This window comes from Buceros rhinoceros, unplaced genomic scaffold (assembly GCF_000710305.1).
Source record: "Buceros rhinoceros silvestris isolate BGI_N320 unplaced genomic scaffold, ASM71030v1 scaffold2141, whole genome shotgun sequence".
Classification (NCBI taxonomy): Eukaryota; Metazoa; Chordata; class Aves; order Bucerotiformes; family Bucerotidae; genus Buceros; species Buceros rhinoceros.
This window is the reverse complement of record NW_010392311.1, coordinates 24,738-42,454: the sequence shown is the minus strand read 5'-3', so window position 1 is coordinate 42,454 and position 17,717 is coordinate 24,738. Positions and strand designations below refer to the sequence as shown.

At 39.6% G+C, this 17,717-nt stretch overlaps 1 protein-coding gene across 1 annotated transcript in view; it reads left to right on the top strand.

The window, feature by feature from the left end:
* The first annotated feature begins 346 nt into the window (after positions 1-346).
* Positions 347-17,717, top strand: part of CDC42SE2 (CDC42 small effector 2) — a 32,027-nt gene continuing 14,656 nt past the window's right edge. The window contains exon 1 of the mRNA XM_010144403.1: positions 347-400. Within this exon, the coding sequence (XP_010142705.1) occupies positions 347-400 (54 nt within the window). The remainder of the gene's footprint in view (positions 401-17,717) is intronic.

Sequence of the window (17,717 nt, the reverse complement as noted above, 5' to 3'; positions counted from 1 at the left end):
TGGTGTGGGTGGCTGTCTGGGAGCATGCGATTCTGTATATTCTTTTTTTTTTTATGTAATGTACTTCTGTTTTCAGGTTCACGTAACGCTAGGGACCAAAGAAGCACACGAAACATTTCTGTGGTGCTGGGACCAACCTTCTGAAAGAAGACTATAAAATAACTGTGTTATCTTCAAGTTGTTTGTCCTGGGACTGGCTTGTCTTTGGAGAAGAGCTCAACACAGAAAAGATTTTCACATTGGAGCCATTATAAATAAACCAATTTAAAGAACTTGCAATCTGAAGACAGATTTACGAAGGCTAAGTCCTACTTTTCATCTGTGTTCCCACTTCAGACTGTAAACAATGAGTGAGTTTTGGTTGTGTTTCAACTGCTGTATTGCAGAGCAGCCTCAACCTGTAAGTACGAATATTGGCACTGCTTTGGTTTTGTATAATTAACTACATTGTTCACATTTTCTGGTTTTCTTACGGCTTTTAAAATTAATGCTGTTTGGCCAATCTCCATGAGAATTAAGGAATTAACTAACATCCTAGCTTAGTGAGGACAAAAAAAAGTCTGTTCTAGACTGTTGCACACAGATATTTTCCTGTCCTTAAGATCAAATCTATCCAAAGTCTTTGGAAAAAGCCTTTATTTGTTTTATTAAAAGAGGAAGGAAAAGAAAGGGAAGGGTGAGGAGGACCAACACTCCCATTTTAAAATAAGTTATTTTTGAGTGGAGATCTGTAAATGTCCTGATTTCTGTAGAGCTTAAGGCCTGCCTTCAGGTATGGCCGGACAATAATGCAGGAAGGAGATTATTCTGTTAAAAATACAGAGTGAAATCCAGTCTTTTTCCACCTTAATTTAATTAAGGATTTTGGCTTTAATTTTTTTCTTAATTTTTATATGAAATCACAGGAAGGTGAGGAATTGCACTCATACTGTAAATACTTTTTTTTTTTAATAGAATTAGGAATGGCTGTTGTGTGATAAATTACATAGCAAACAGTTGGATAAAAGAACATTTCAAAGCATATGTAAGGAAGACAAAGTACAGAAATACTTTTGGGTATTCATAAATACCTTTGGGTACTCATAAGTACCTTTCGACCTGAGTCCAGTGCTGTTGAGGAAAGTCTGCCTGCATGAAGATGGAATTAACCAGGAATATGGTTAACACTGTGAGAAAAATCGTTGTACTATGTGGTATCCAGATCAAGCTAAATGAATGTATAGAAAGGATAGTCGTCTTGCAAATATGTGGAAAAGAGCCCATGTACTGCTAAAAGATATGGTGGAATTACAGTGACCAAGAGAATTCCAGAGGGGATAAATCAAACTCACATTAATATACTCAGATGGTATTGGCTTTAGGGAGGCCAAAGGGTTAAAAAAAAAATTATCAAAAATTGGTCAAAAAAATATAATTGATTTTAAAAAAAATTATCTCCTTCTACGATCAGGAGACCTGCTTAATGGATGAAGGAAGAGCTGTGGGCATTGTCTACCTAGACTTCAGTAAAGCCTTTGACACTATTTCCCACAGTATTCTGGAGAACCTGGCTGCTCATGGCTTGGATGAGTGTACTCTCTGCTGGGTAAAAAGCTGGCTGGATGGCCGGGCCCAGAGAGTGGTGGTGAAAGCGGGCTGGATGGCCGGGCCCAGAGAGTGGTGGTGAATGGAGTTAAATCTAGTTGACAGCCAGTCGCAAGTGGTGTCCTTCAGGGTTCAGTATTGGAGCCTGTTCTCTTTAACATCTTTATCAATGATCTGGATGAGGGGATTGAGTGCACCCTCAGTAAGTTTGCAGATGACACCAAGTTGGGTGGGTGTGTCAATCTGCTTGAAGGTTGGGAGACTCTACAGAAGGATCTGGACAGGCTGGATCAGAGGTCAGCGGAGGAGTGAGGTCAACTGTATGAAATTCAGTAAGACTAAGTGCCACATCAACCCTCTGCAGTGCTACAGGCTTGGGGAAGAGTGGCTGGAAAGCTGCCTGTCAGGAAAGGATCTGGGGATGCTGATTGATGGCCGATTGAATATGAGCTGCAGTGAGCCCAGGTGACCAAGAAGGGCAACGGCATCCTGGCTTGTATCAGAACTAGTGTGGCCAGCAGGAGTAGGGAAGTGATTGTCCCCCTGTACTCAGCACTACAGAGGGCCCCTCACTGCAAGGACATTGAGGTGCTGGAGTGTGTCCAGAGAAGGGCAACAAAGCTGATGAAGGGTCTGGAGAGCAAGTCTGATGAGGAACAGCTGAAGAAACTGGGGTTGTTTAGCCTGGAGAAAAGGAGACTCAGGGAAGACCTTATTGCTCTCTCCAACTACCTGAAACAATATTGTAGAGAGGTGGGGGTTGGTCTCGCAGGATGAGAGGCAATGACCTTAAGTTGCACCAGGGGAGACCTAGGTTAGAGATCAGGAAGAGCTTCTTTGCAGAGAGAGTTGTGAAGCATTGGAACAGGCTGCCCAGGGAGATGGTGGAGTCCCCGTCCCTGGGAGTGTTTAAAAGATGTGTAGATGTGGTGCTGAGGGACGTGGTTTTGGGACCCTGGCAGTGCAGGGTGAATGGTTGGACTTGATGATCTTAAAGGTATCTTCCAACCAGATGATTCTGTGAGTCTATAAAATTAAAACTGTCCTTAAGATACAATAGCACATTGCTGAGCATTGACCTACTTCCTGAAACCTGCCTTTGAAATGTTGTAGGGGCCTTGCTTGTTCTGAAGTGTCAAGATTCTTAAGGATGCATCTCAGAAAAAGGAGTTGTGGGCCCTCCTTGATGAGCTTGACAATAGGCGCTTAGTTGTCCTTCCCCTGCAGTTACACAGCTCGTTTTGGTGTTATGCTGTACAGCTGTTGTCCTGCCATGTGCTGTTGCAGTAAGTGGAGTATTTAATAAGATACATATGCATCTGAGTAAGTACAGGAATGTTTTTCCTCTCTGACATGTAGCAGAGCACATACTGACAGTGTGAAAATACTGATAAACCAGACAACTGGTAAGGAAGTGGTTTTTTCTGAGTCTGCAGGTGTTGTGTGATTGGATGTTTGGGAGACTTACATGCTGAAAAACATGCCTGTTTTGAGCCCAAAAATACTGGTACTTACTGCCCTGTTGTATCAAAAGATAGGTGAAACATGCAGACTTGGGTAAAAGCTACTTGTCTGTCCCCTACCGTGGATTCGACCTGTCAGTGTAGCCTGGTTTCTTGGGAGAAATGCCTCATCTGCCTGGTTTAACCTTTTAATCTTTTATGTGCTGCCTTTCATTTTACCTCCTGCATCTCAGCTTCCTCATGGCTGGACTAACAGTGTCCCAGCCATGACTTTTCATGTTCAGCCATTACATGGTCAGCATGCTGCTTCTGTGGAAGGCCTGATGTGGTGGTGTAGCCACACTAACAACCACCAGCCTGTCAGCATAAAGACCTTGAAAGCAGGAAGTGTAATTTGCTGCTTGTTCTGATCAATGCTTTAAATGTTCCTTTTGGTTTTAAACTTCCATTCTCTGAAACATGATTTTTTTTCCTCATTATCTCTGTCAGGTGCTGATTCCTGAGACACCTGTAATGTCGTGGATTGTGACGTAAATTTTAATCCTCATCACTAGAAAAAAAAAAACCAACCTCGAACTTTTAGTAATTGCATGTTTCTGTGATATTTATAGCTTCCACTTTGCTGAGGAGTTCTTTCTTGAAATATAGGCTGCAGGAACTCTCTGTTGCTTTCTTCTGGCAAAATTCTTCCATATTGTATAAGAAATCTTCAGTACAGCATCTCTGTTCTTTGCAGCTATAGTGCACTTAAAATGGAAAACATGTACATGCACTGAGGCCTTTCAGTCAGTTTTATAGAAGACTATTATTCAGACTGTACATTTTCTAGGTTATTGCCAGTACTCTGTATGCCTCCCCGACTTGCATACTGGTGCTTTCCAGTGCATTTTCATGGTTTTGAACCATGTCTTTTTAGGTAAGATTTCCAGACTTACGGCAGTAAGAACACATTATTTACCTAATTTCACTGCCATAATTTTCCTAATTCCGTATCCCAGAGCAGAACAGTAACAGCGTTGCAGTTATAGTTAAGGAACCTCTTAAAGTGCAGTAATATATAAAACAGTATTCAAGTATCATCTTTTAATGAAATATATCAGGGCACAGCTTTTTGTCAGATGCACTGTGTTGCTCTGAAGTAAAACATAGGTGTATTGGAAAGCGGTGTTCTACCCTCTGTCCTAATGTTACTTTGGTTGCTAGATATTTCACTTTGTCTTCCAAGACTGCAGAGCTCATAATAAGGTCATGGCAGGGGCATGTTTGAACGTGTGACCCCAGGCCTCTCTGAAATAGGGTGATAAATGAAGAAACTGAGTATGCAAAGAGACAAAACTAAATAGTAATACAGTTGAAGGAAGCGTGTTCTTGATGGTGGCTTAGCCTTGCTTCTTAGTAGCCTGAGGTCTTTACCACAGTAGAACACAAACAAAAGCCAAGGGAAGGTGTTCTCATATTAACTTCTCATTTTTTCTTGTCAGATTTGGATTGATAATATATTTTACCGCAGTGAAGAACTTCAGACAACTAGTAGCTTTAATCTCTGTTTTCGTGATACCGAAGAGGTGATAATTAATCTCTTAGTAACTATGTTCAGGTCTTCTTGGTTGTTTAAATAGCCAGAATTCAATCTCTTATGATATGACCCAAATTTTTTTTTTGTTTTGAGAAGAGTAGCACTTTCTGTGATTCCACCAGGTTTCTTACACCTCCCACTGATACCCTTTATAGTTTCTGTAAGCTGATCTCGCACTTCCTAGTGACAAGATGAGTCTTCTTCCCATGCTTCCTGTTTGCTATCATTCCATCCACTGCTATGTTTCAGTAAACTCTGCCAAATCCCCACTACCAGATGCACTGCAGGTTTTCAGAGAACATATCCGTGGTTTCTTTCTTAGGCTGAGCTCACCGCCTACACCAGGAATCTGTTATTTTCCTCCACTTACTTTTTTTTTTTGTGTTCTGTCCATTTTTAACTCACAAAGTTAATTTTTGGTCTGAGAAGCCTTTGGTCATGATCTGGTGCACTCCTACCTCATTTGGTCCACTGCCTAGTACAGCTGAGCTCTTCAGCTTTGTTTGACCTTGCAGTAAAATTACTGCTCTGATATAAAAGAATAAACTGTGCTGTCCTCCTTCCTGCTCTGAGCTGCCTTCTCTAGTTAGTTAGTTTCTGTTTTGTTGTTTTTCTCTTGTTTAGCTGATTTCCATTTTGAATTTTGTCCAAGGACTAATACTGTTTTGCTGCATGCTATGTTTAAAGTAGTTTAGAAAGTGAAGTTTACTGTGTGTCTTTTTTGATGTATGAAAGAGGATTGACAAATATGTATTTAGAGTAGGGCGGCCCATCTTAACATACAGGCAGAAAAAGGCCTGTGCATGCTGCTCTACTTACCAACTGAACCGAATAATGAATGGTACGAAAGACATAACTGAACTTGATGCTGGTTACTTACGGGAATTAACGACTGATTGATATTGTCAGCTCTAGCTTTCTTCCTAGAGGAGGAGTCATAGATACAGCTACAGATACACCTAGCACTGAAACTCCTAAAAACTTGAACACTATAAGCATTCACGATGCACGACAAACGCAGAATAAATCACACTCAGAAGCCATGCACAGTAAATCACAGTGTTTGCTGCTGAAGTACTGGGCCAGGCTTCCTGTTCAGGACAGCAGTGCTGTGCAAGTGCACCGTCTGGCTTGGAATGGCTAAAACTCAGGCTCTCTTATTCATTAAATTTAATCAGCCTTCCACATTCAGTACACCTATTAAAGACTCAAATGTAAAAGGTGACAGCTTTAGAGAGCCCTGAGATTTCAGACTTGTCATGCTAGGTTACATACGGAGCTGCCAGTTCAGATGTTTCACATTCCTTCTTTTTCCTGGTCAGTGCTATTGTAGCAGTAGCCTGAGGGAACACCTTATCAAAGGGGGCAGAGTTAAATAAGCAGGAGGATGCTTGACTTTCATTTCTCAAACCTGATGTGTTTGTGGGCTTTCAGTCTGATAGAGCTGCTTTAGATTTTTCTTTTACAGTCAGCCCCCCAAGTCTTTAAGTATCTGTTGTGATATTCAAGCATTAAAATGTTAACCAAAAAAAACCCCAAAAGGCAGTATTTTGTGCTTATGTATAAATACGTGAATGAAAATAATCTGAATATATTAATGTTTTGTGGTCCTTTATTATGGCTGTGAAATTTTTAGGAGCTCTAAGCTAGCTGTATTGATGCTGTTTATTTAATATAATACTAGTTTATGGTATGGAAAATAGCTTTTGGGTGGGTTGAAACAAGAATTATGCCAATTTTCTGTTAATGAGAATGTGTCTTGCCATTATCAACGTATTTGAAGATGGACATAATACACTTTCAATATCTACAGGCTCTGCAGCGTGCAGGCTTTCTCCTTGAATATGTGGAGGCAGTAGATTGTACTCTTTGTTGATCTGGGCACCAGTGTCAGAGCCCTCGAATCACTTCTTTCTTTTAAATCTCTGAATTTTTCGGTGAGAAGACATCTCGAGCAAAACCCAGTATGAGTCACTGGCAAAAGAGAGAAAGTAAGAAATAGTTGATGCTGCCTAGCAAAAGTTGATAGTTTTTTAGACTGTGCTGAAGCATTTCTAAAATTAACAAATCCAATGCAGTTTCTGTAAATTTTTTTTAAAGTTGAAGCTGCAAAGCCCTGGTATTTTTGGTGTGCCTTAAATTTAATGCTTGGCAGTTCAGCTATTTTTCCCCTGTTCTGCTTTTCATTTCACAGCAGAGCAGATGGGCAAGCATGTAGGTTTAGGGGCATTTCTACTTGCCAGCAGCTAGAGGCAGAGTTTAACTTGGACATAGTCAGAGAGGTGCGCTTGCACTGACTCCCATGTGGAAGCATGTTTTGTGTTAGTGAATAGAGAAGTCAGTCATGGCCCTGAAGCTCAGTGTTCAGCCTTTTACCTTTAACTGGTTTTGGTATAAAAAGGGACTGCTGAGAGTAGAGGCTTCCTTTGTTGCTCTCTTACTGTTTTTTAATTGTATTTTTTCTGTCATCATCATGTAACTGATCTGAGGTACTCTGCTGGAGGTATTTCTTTAGTAACAACACGCAATGCAACAAACTATGCATTTTTATGTAACTATTTTAAAGCTCCATGTGCAATTTCATTTTTAATTCCCAACATTAACATTTTGCAGTGATGAAAGCTCTCCTCTTTCAGACAGTTCCTCAAAAGTTCGGTTCTGCAGTTCCTGTCATGACTCCTACCTGTGCATGAGACATGCATGATATCAAAGTTCCCATTGAATTATCTTATAGCTATTCTGCATGTGTTCTCAGAGATCCTGAAATTATAAGGTACTCATTAAACCATGGACTTTAATATGTAATCACTTGCAATGATTTTCTCACTGTCATCTTCAGAGTGGCATGGCTGATCACTCTAAAATGCTGACTTCTAATTCTGTTACTACCCTACCACAGAGTGAGGAGCACAGAGGAGTGGAGGTTGAGCAGAGAAGCTGAAACTGTGAACTGCACTCTGATGCAGATTCAGGGAAGTGATGTCTCTCTGAACCTGTCGGTTTTATTTTTAAAATAACTTCAGAGGACTTTTTAGTTACTTGGGTGTACCCTCGAGAGAGCTATAGTTTACTGTAGCTGAGGACAGATGCCACCTCCCTTTGTGTTTTCACCCTCAAATGTGTTGCAGTGATTTGTTGATGTCATGCCCTGAAAGTGACCTGACATAGAAAGGGAGAGGCTCCCATGGATTTTTTTTTTAATAGTTTTAAGCTACATTATCTTTCTTCTTGCAACTGTAAATTCAGCTCTTTCAATCTCAAAAATAGCATGAGTTTATAATAGTCTGTCTTTAGCAGACTCAGGGTCTTCATAATTGTTTGTTTCTGTTGCTTGTGGTGTGACTGTTTTTCAGTGTGAATGTAACTACCCTTTGTGCTCTATGTGATGGTTATCATAAAGGACTGCCTAGTTCATAGTTTGTTTGTTTCGGCACATGAATGCTATCAAACTAGAATATTTTAATTTTGCCTTATCTTTGGTAGGCCTGCATTAAGTTTTAGGAGTTTCTAACCTTGCACAAGATGGCTTCAAGTTGGTATGTGGCTCCCTTATTTCCAGAAATTGAGAAATAAATTGAGACCAGATCATGAGTTGCCTTCTAAGTTACCCAGAACAGCACTTCTTTGCTGACATAGTGTGGCACTTCATGCTCTACTGTTCTAACATGGGGATATTGCCCAGCTGGAGCTCTCCACCTCTGGAGCAGAGGGGCATAGCTCGTGGTGCACAGTGGGAAACACTGTTGCTTACCGGAGGCTGCCTTCCCTCTGTTTTACGTCCATCTCTCTGGACAGATGTAGTTCAGCACAGAACTTTGTAGTTTCACTTTGTTAAAATAAATTGTAACCTTTTAAATTCTTCTGCTTAAAACCCGAAAACGTTACTGATGGACAGTGGCTGTGGTGACAGGTGCGTGCAGGTCAATGTGCTGGAAGTTTGTAGCAGTCTCTTTGTTTTGGCTTTAGACGCCTTTGAGCACAGGGTTAAAGTCTTGCCTCTGCTGAAAACCTGAAGTGATGCCACTGATTTTGAGTTCAGTTTTCTTGCAGCTCAGGCCTGACTCATCTGAGAGGTCAGCATTGCTATCCTTGTTTGCAGCTGGAGGGTGCCAGGCAGATTACTTGGGGAGCTCTGTGGGAGTCCATTGGTGGCTTCAGTGCTTCTGACATTAGATGAGGAATGAACAGGAAGGTTGTTTGGGCATATAGGATGATGTGGTGCATAGAGAATAATTAATTTGATTTGAATAAAATGGAGGAAAATACTTCAACAGAACTGATTAATAGATGTTAATTGGGGATTATGCCAGAATGATGGAATTTTAGAGCTGTTGTCTCATCAGGGTTTTCAGACAGTTTCATAAACTGTAGTTATTAATCTTTACATCATTATGTATATTTGCATAGAACTTGCCTTTTGGGGTGCTTTATCAGTTTTATGAACTGAAAAACTCATGCTGTAAGGAATTCAGTTATGTAAAGAAAGCACACGTTCAACTGGGAATTAACATTGGATGTCAAGGGAATGTATTCATGTAAGGAAATTACTCTTACAGCTCATCAAAACGCCCTCTAAACACAGGGCTCCTCCAAACCTAATCCAGTTGAGGTACATTTCTTGTATGACTTGAGTAAAATTAATATAAGACAACATGTTGTTTAACCGCGTTTGGAACAAATACTACTTTAAGTACAGCTTTTACTACAATTACTTAAAAAACATTTCTTTCCTAGGCTCTGGGATAACATTTAAATACTAGATTACTGTTAAAATAGGTCAGTAAATTTGCTAGGCACATATTCCAAACAAATCTGCTAGGATATGCAAACGCACACACATATACATGTGTCTGTGTGTATGTAACATACTGAATTGCTTGTGTTTGTGGTAGCAGCTTGGCACTGCTGAACTTGTAAAGAGTAAAAGAAATGCCAACACAAGAATAGGCATGCTGGTATAGAGAATAGCAGGCAAAAGAGCCTACAGGGCCTTTTATTCTCCATGGAAAAATATCAAATGCATATTTTCTTTTTTTAACATCAGAGTTAAGCTTTGAAAATGAAATCTTTAATGCAAGGAAAGGAAGATTTGGGAGAGGAGGGAAAATAACTGCAATGTATGTCCTTCCAGAGAATAAAGAAATAGGACTTATATGTGAGAGGGAAGAACTGGGGCTACTTGATTATTGCTTTTCAAAAACTATTTTAAAACCTGCCGAAGATTTCATTGTGCTGTATGGATATTCTTTTCTGTAAATGTATATATCTGGATGTGGATATTGATATATCTTTTCTGTAAGCTAACCATGAAAAGAGTGCAGATCTGTAAAACACTATGCAACCCATGCTAGGTTGCTACCAGCCGTGAGTAAGAGGGAGAAGAGGTCATTAAAGTGGACAAGTGTGGATTCAGCTGACTGCTGGAAGAGTTAGGAAGGATGTAATCAAGGATGCTTTGCATGGCCCATCCCTTAAAGAAATAAAACATACGCGCATATCTCGTGTCGGTGAGATTCAGCTGCTCTTTTTAATACAGGTATAAAATGCCAACATTTCCATTATAAAAGGAGAGTAACACTCCTACACAGAGGAGATAATCAAGAGGAAATTTGCACATTTTAATACATACACCCCGAGATGAAAATCTGGCAAGAAACTGATTGATGTGTGTTAGCTGATTTAGTGGTTAAAGAACTGAAGGTTATCAGGTTTTCTGCAGGTTGCAACACTTAGTGGTTTTCTGAATAGCAAAGGCATGCAAACAGTAGTTCCTGGTGTTTCTGATTTGTGAAGTACATTTTGGATGATGGGTTAGATTTTGGTGGTGTTTTTTTGTCGTTAGGGAATATCTGCTGAATTAAGCAAAAAACAGCTTAGTGCTTGCCTGGGATCCTGCTAACTGTGCTGAGGTCCTCTCAGTAAAGGCACTACCAAATTAAAAAAAACCCCAAAACTCTTGGGTGTTTAGTAGTAGGTTTTTATAGGGCATGTATATAAACATCACAGGTTTTTTTCTGAAGGCAGCACAGCTTAAATGTTAAGGCAAAAAGTTTATTCTAGCTAGATTTTAAAATGGATTATATTAATTATACTTTACATATATATTATTCTTTTAGACTTACTTGATGTTCATTGTAAACACCTTTTCCATGTGTAAAGAAATTATAATACAATAAGAGTTTCTGAAGTGTGCAATAACTGCTCTGAGACAGCTGCTGTAATATTTTACAAATGTGCAGGCATCTTGATCATCCTTTGAAGACAGTAAAATTAGTCTCTGTGTATGCTGCTGGTAGCATGCTTCATGTCACCAAAATGACAATTCCACAATATCTTTTGTCACTTGCTCTGAACTTGACACCAGCGTAAATACCAATTTCTGTTTAATCAAAGTGAACAGAGGAACTTACATCAGTCTAAACTATCTCTACTTTATATAATAGGAAAAGTGATCCTGTACTCAACAATGCCTCACGATACATAATAACTTAAGTAATTTAGTGTTTCAGAATTAGTCAGCATGCATTATTACCCAGTGGAAAGGAAAGAAAATGGATAAAGAGCATGAGAGGATTTTATTTGATTTTGATGTCCTTTTATTTTTTACCTAAAAAGAGGGACAAAACTTTCCCTTTGAACCATGCTCTGATAAAAAACTCAAAAACCTGCTTTACTATATAGTTGTTTGTTGGTTAATAAACCGTGTATATCAAGTGATCAACTCTTACAAGGAATCACTTTTGAAAGTAAGCAAAACTTCCAGCTGCCGGGGTTTACAAACTCGCTCTGGCTTCAGAGAGTCAAGCTGAATCTTTTTCCCACACTGGTACAGTAAGTTTTCTGCAAGTAATCCCTTTGCTTCAGCTTGCTGGAATTTAGTAAATAATTTGGTCATGCCCAAGAAGGAATAGAATTCGACTTAGGCTCTTAGCATTGTTGGCTTTGCAGGCATTGCAAGAGTATCACTGACAATTTGGTTTTTATGACCAAGCATAGCAGACACTTTGGAATGTGTAAGACAAGAAATGCTGCAGGATGCACTTAACTGTGGCATGGATCACGCTGTTACCTTTCCCAGATAAACAGCCACACCTAAGTTTTAGATTGTGATTTCTGCAAGTGTACTTGAACAGAATGAACTGTAACTGGACAATCTCAGAACACAGAGGGTGGCCTGAAAATTAAGCCTGCAGGGAAATGTTTGGAAGGGCAGGAAGATTTGGGTTTCTCAATTTTTTTCCTTAGTGATCCCACAGAGGGAATGGTGACTGCCTTGGTAACACATGCATCTTCCTGCTTTCCGACTTTTTTAGCTTTACAGCTGAAAAACAACACCCTTTTGTGCTGTTCTTAGTGGAGAAGTTTATGTTTGCCCTTGAGTTTCAAAGAATATTAGATTAATAAATTATATTTAAAATTTATTTGCATTTTCAGTATAATCTATTAAAATTACAACTTTAAAGCTTTAGAAATTATGCTTAAAATTGTCTAAAATGATGTTGCAGAGAAAACTAGGGTCACTTCTGAAGCTGTATTGTTTGACTTTGCCTGAAAGCAGCTGGAGCATAAACCAAATAAACATTGTTTTTATGAAGACAAGCTTTTTAAGCTTTTGAAGAGCTGTAGCAATTTCTTTTTTTTTCTTCAGGAGGGACTTTGACATAGCTGCTAGACATGAGTTAGGCCAAATAAAGGTGAGAGAATAGCCAGAAGCTTAAAGTAGCAGGATTTCTTAATACTACTCTATTGTGTTCCAGCTATGCACCCATTGGAATATTTTGTTAAGGTAACTTGTAAATCAGTTGTTCCTTCCAGTAAGTAAAGTTCCTGCCTGGATGGCTGTCAAATGATAAAATTGACTGATATCCAGGGGACCAGGACGGAGGTTAAAGATACTGTAACAGAGAAGAGCAAAGAGCAGAGGCAAGGAGGACTCGGGAGGAGTGAGTATGCAGTGGGCTGTAAATGCCAGTCACCTGAAAGAATGAATTTTCTCTGGCTGTCCATGCCTATGCGTGTGTTCATTTCAGCAGACAGTGAAGAAAAGGACGCAAAGTCCAAAGGGACAGTAAGGCTACCACAGCCTTCTGATTTTCAAAAATACATCAAATGCACTATTTCCGGACATCTGAAGTGAAAGGTAGAAGAGGCTCTATAGGGTAACTATAAAGTGACATCTGGTGTTTTACCAATTCCATGGTAGAAAACGCAGAATCTGCCTATTAACAGTGAGACCTTTCCTGTTGATGCAACTCTTCTTGTCCTAAATTATTTTGATGTAGTATGCAGCACTCCTTAGTGTAAAACTTTGAAGCTCTTGAGAAGCAAGTAAGTGACCAAAGTCTGTTCAGGATTGCACTTGTAGGCGGTTGTAGTTACAGTTCTTCACAGAACTTCAGGGAAGCTCGGTGAAATGACAAAGCAAGATTGAGGCATAGAAACCATGCAGGAAATCTGGGAAGAAAATGCAAATTTTGTGTCTTGATCATGGAAGCATGATTCTGGGTGGTGTAGCCTGATGACAGTGTGGTGTGGGGAACTCTAAAAATAATCTGATATGATCAGAATTTGGCAGTTGTTATGCTGGTGAGGCAGCTGTTCAAAACCGACTTATTTTACTGGCATAGCTGCCAGAGTCCACTGCAGATCTGTGTGTTTCTAAGGAGTACCTGACACTCAGGCTATGAAATGGAGAGTGGTGGTGATAGTGTTTTAGCTTAGTTGTTGGTTTTTTTCTTTAATTTAGGAACAATAAATATTTTCCTAGCAACAATTACTACTCAGCTCTAATTGTTCAGAAGACAGAGTTGTGTACCTGTTTTTACATGTTACATGATTCTCTTCACTGAAGAGTAAAAGGAAAAATATTTAATCTACACTTACTGTTATGTACCCCATTCAGAAATTGCGAGCTAGCACCTCTTTACAAACCTGGTTTTGTTCTGTGTGTTTATTGCTTTTTCTTCTCTTCTTGCTGATTTTTTTTTTTAAACTGCCAGTGACTGTAAATCTGTAGCCAGCAGCTGATGTTGGCTGTACCTTCTTTTTGATAGAAGCTGACTATACTTGTGGGACTGGGAAGCAGTCGCCCTCAAGTTCCCAGCAACGCAAGAACCTGGAGAAGTATGAGAGATTTACATTGTGCTCAGTGTTGCAAAACCAAAGCTTGCCCTGTTTTGTTGACTGTTAAAGGATCATGCTTTCCTATGCTGCTGTTTGGGCAGACACGTGTAAGGTTTCTAAGGTGACATTCATAAAGCTATTTAAAAGCTGGTGAATTCATTGTGTCTGTGTTTGTGGACTCTTGGGGATACTATTCTTAAATACTGTGGCTTTGTTTCTGCCTGTCGCTCAAGTACTAGTGCTTCCACACATGAAACCTATTGGTAAAAAACCTCAGTGCCATAACTCCTGAAGATCCATCTTCTCCCTATAAGGGAAGTACTGTGAGTTGCATGCAGAGGTTTTATGAAAATACCACTTGTGCTCTCATTTGTTGTCATAGGCAAAGGTGACTCACAATGTGCAGTACCGAAGTGCTGCTGGTGAACACATATGACAGTGCGTTTGGAATATTATCTTCATAGCAGTAGATGTTTTAACTAGCTGGTCCAGAGAAAGTGATAGGTTTTATATGGTAAGTGCAACTGAGGATCCTGTATCTGGCAGTGGCTGTTTATTACCTATTTGGAGGTAATATTCCAGTTTATTTTGTATTCTTGTAGCTTTTTGTAATGGAGTTTAGTATGTACGTATCAATCTGACTTAGAAGATTATGCAGAGTAGACAAAGGAGTACAGAAGGCTTGTACATAATGTACCCTATGCAACATGTATGCTTCCATAAAGACGCAACGATGTGCAGATGCCTGCTTAGGCAGAACATAATAAACCTGGTTATATTAGCCAGCTAACTCTGGGTAGTCTTACCACAGGATTTGTGACCACGAAATACAATTTCTTAACAAAAGAATTTCAATACACAATGTATTTAAGGACACCCAAAGCTTTTGTTTGTGTTGTAGCTGGTGGGGGGGTGAGGGTGTGACATTCATTTGGCTGGACAGGAGGAGCTGCATGCTGAAATACTGACACACATCCTCTAGAGAGCCACAGCTCTTGTCATGCCAGATGACCCTTCAAGTATTTCCTGTGCTCTTGTTGGCAGAGGTCAGCAAGTGAAAGGAAAGAGAGCTCAATATAACGCAGTTCTCAGTGTGTGTAATCAGGACTCTGGGATTGGCTCGTTTTGAGAAACTAGTAGACATTCCAGAAAGTTTGTTTTATGGTATAACTTCATGTAATTTTTTAATCTGCATTTTTAACATTATGATTTTTATCACTGAGGAGAATGTGCTGCATCCGTGTTACAGGAAAGTCAGTTCCAGCCCGCTCTATGTTATTCCTCTTCATCACTGTCTGAAGAGACTTGGAAGATAATCTAAATGAAAGAGACCTCTGGATGCCACCTAGTGCAGCGCACCTACTGAAAGCAGGAGCAACTAGACTGGCTTTTGCATGGCCCTGTCCAGTTGTGTTCTGGGCATCTCCAAGGATGGACGTTCATATTCATTGGGTTCTTGGTCCAGTGTTTGACCATCTACATAACAGTTATTTTTTTATTTAATCAGTATTTTTTATGTTGCAGCTTCAGGTTGTGGCTTCTAATGCTATCACTGTGCAACTGCAAGACTTTCTGTTTTCTGTAACCTTCCTTTTAGGTGGTGAAAGACCACTTAGACCACAAGTAGATGTCTCTTCTTATGGGTGAACACACCCACTCTTTCAGTCTGTCCTTCTGTACCATGTGTAGCAGAGGTTTTTGTTCCTTACCTGTGTCACAGCTCAAAAAGATGCAGTGATAAACTTTGTTTCCAGCTGCAGGGTTGCTGGAAATAAGCACTTCTTCTGAGCAACAACTGATGTGTTGGAAGTTAGGCAGTTTGGCAACTGTAAGAAAGGAGTCTATGTTAAATGCGAAGTTCTGATACTTGCTGAGATACTGTAAGCCAGTAGCACGGACATGTTCCTTGCATTATGCCCTGCTGTCCTTAACATTGATTAATTACCTGTTACTCTACAATCTGACCGCATAGCATGTCTAAAGACATTGAAGAAGTATGGTTGCTATAGTAGAAAACAAGTAGTATTATCTTAGAAGATAGTTTTGTTTTCTAAATTATGTTAAAGAGGCATTAATCACCAAAAGTAATGAAAATAAACTTACTGGAAAGAGAAGTTAGTTTGTGGTATAATGTGACAGACAAGTTACAAGCTGTAAACGCTCTCTTAAAACTGTGCTAATGTGTATTTTGAAAAGGACAGTACTTACTAGCTATGGCAAGGAATGTATTCTGTTTTACTATGTGACTTTCAAGTTGGTTTAAGGATCTGGAATGGAACAAGTTCCTTTTAATGTGTGAGCTAAACACATTTCTTGAAAGACCTTTTGTCTTTCAGAGTGTTTGACCTCATCTGGCAAATTTTCCTGTTTATTTAGAAAACATAGGCCACAATTGCCAGTTTTGTCATGTGATGACTAACATCATCATAGTAGAATGGAATATTGTGTAAACAGATCAAAAAGCATACACTTCAAAAGATTCAAGAAGGTGCTGGATTTGCTAAAAGCAAAGGAGCTGTTTGAGATAAAAATATACAATCCAGTTTGAGGTGTTCATTTACAAACTAGATTAATTTGATATGAATTAATTTGATGTGTACTTAAGATCAGGCTGGAAGATTTTATAAAGTCATTTTCTCTGTCTTTTAAAATTCTTTGATTTTTCTCCTTACTTTTGTCATCTTCTAAATGCTAAAAGAACTGGTAGTTCCTTTGCTTGGGAGTTCAGAAAGTGATCAGATTTTCTTACTTGTTTTTTTGCTACTTGAGTCAGCCAGTAAATGCCAAGTGATTTTTGCCTAAAGGCTAAATCCAGTCTACATTTGATAATCAGTTTATTAGATGCTAATTATAACAGCTTACATTATTTAAAATCTTAACATCTTTTCAATCTTTTGTCTCATTTTCGTGACTCTCCTTTAGCTATAGGGGTCAGGTAGCATCCAGGGTATTTGGAAAACTTGATGAAAGACGAGTGCACTGGAGGCCTGTTACTTCCCTGTGTTGCTGAAGAGCTGGCATGAAAACCTCTGCTGGTTTCCTCCTGCTTCTGTTCTGATGAAGCCATAGTTTGTAAAATCCATAATCAAGACTTTTTAAGCAATCTGCTAGAAACTGCCTGTGTAGGGCATTGAGAAAAATCTGTTGGTAATGATAGTGGGGGATCTCCTGCAGTTCAGTTTAGTCAGTATTATGGCTCAATACAGTTACTTTATGGCTCAAAAGTTAAATTAAAAGTTAAAACTTCAAACATATGCTAGTGCCTGACTGCAATGTTAATGTTACTGTGGATGGTGTTTAATTTCATCAACTTTCATATAGTATGTTGGAATTGGTGATGTAAGCTCATGGGTTTAAAAAGTTGGGAAAAAGTGGAGAGTGCCATAACATTCAGTGAAATGTTTAAGTGTGCAGCCTTTTCTTTTTCAAAAATATCATACGGGGTATATGATGGTCCCACACATCCAGCCACTGGTTTCACAGAGCTAATTTGCTGCGTAATGATAGAACTGGCTGGAGGTGGGAGTGTATTAGCATTCCAGCTTTGCACCTGTACGTTTTGTTGTTTTTAACACGAATCTCTAGGTTCCTAATTAGGAAGGAAGGTGTGGAGAAATACATCTTAAACACACGATGCACAAAAACTAATACAGGGGACACCCTTGCCCTGCAGGCCCTTTATGCAGGGTTTGATGCAAGAAGCTGTAACACCTTTTTAGCTAATTTTGGTGTGTCAATACTAGGAACCCAGACACGTCACTCAGACCACGGCTGTGTCTCTCTGTTGAGAGACAGACAGCCATCCTGTGCACATCAGACTGTCTGGGGAGCAGAACAGCATGTATGTGGGAGGACAGAGCACCACCTCTGTGTGGAGGATCAGCTGGGTGGCACAACACAGGGACCTACTTGCTACTGGTGCTCTTTTCAGAGCAGATACAAAAAATAGGAGACATCAAAGAAGGGGGAAA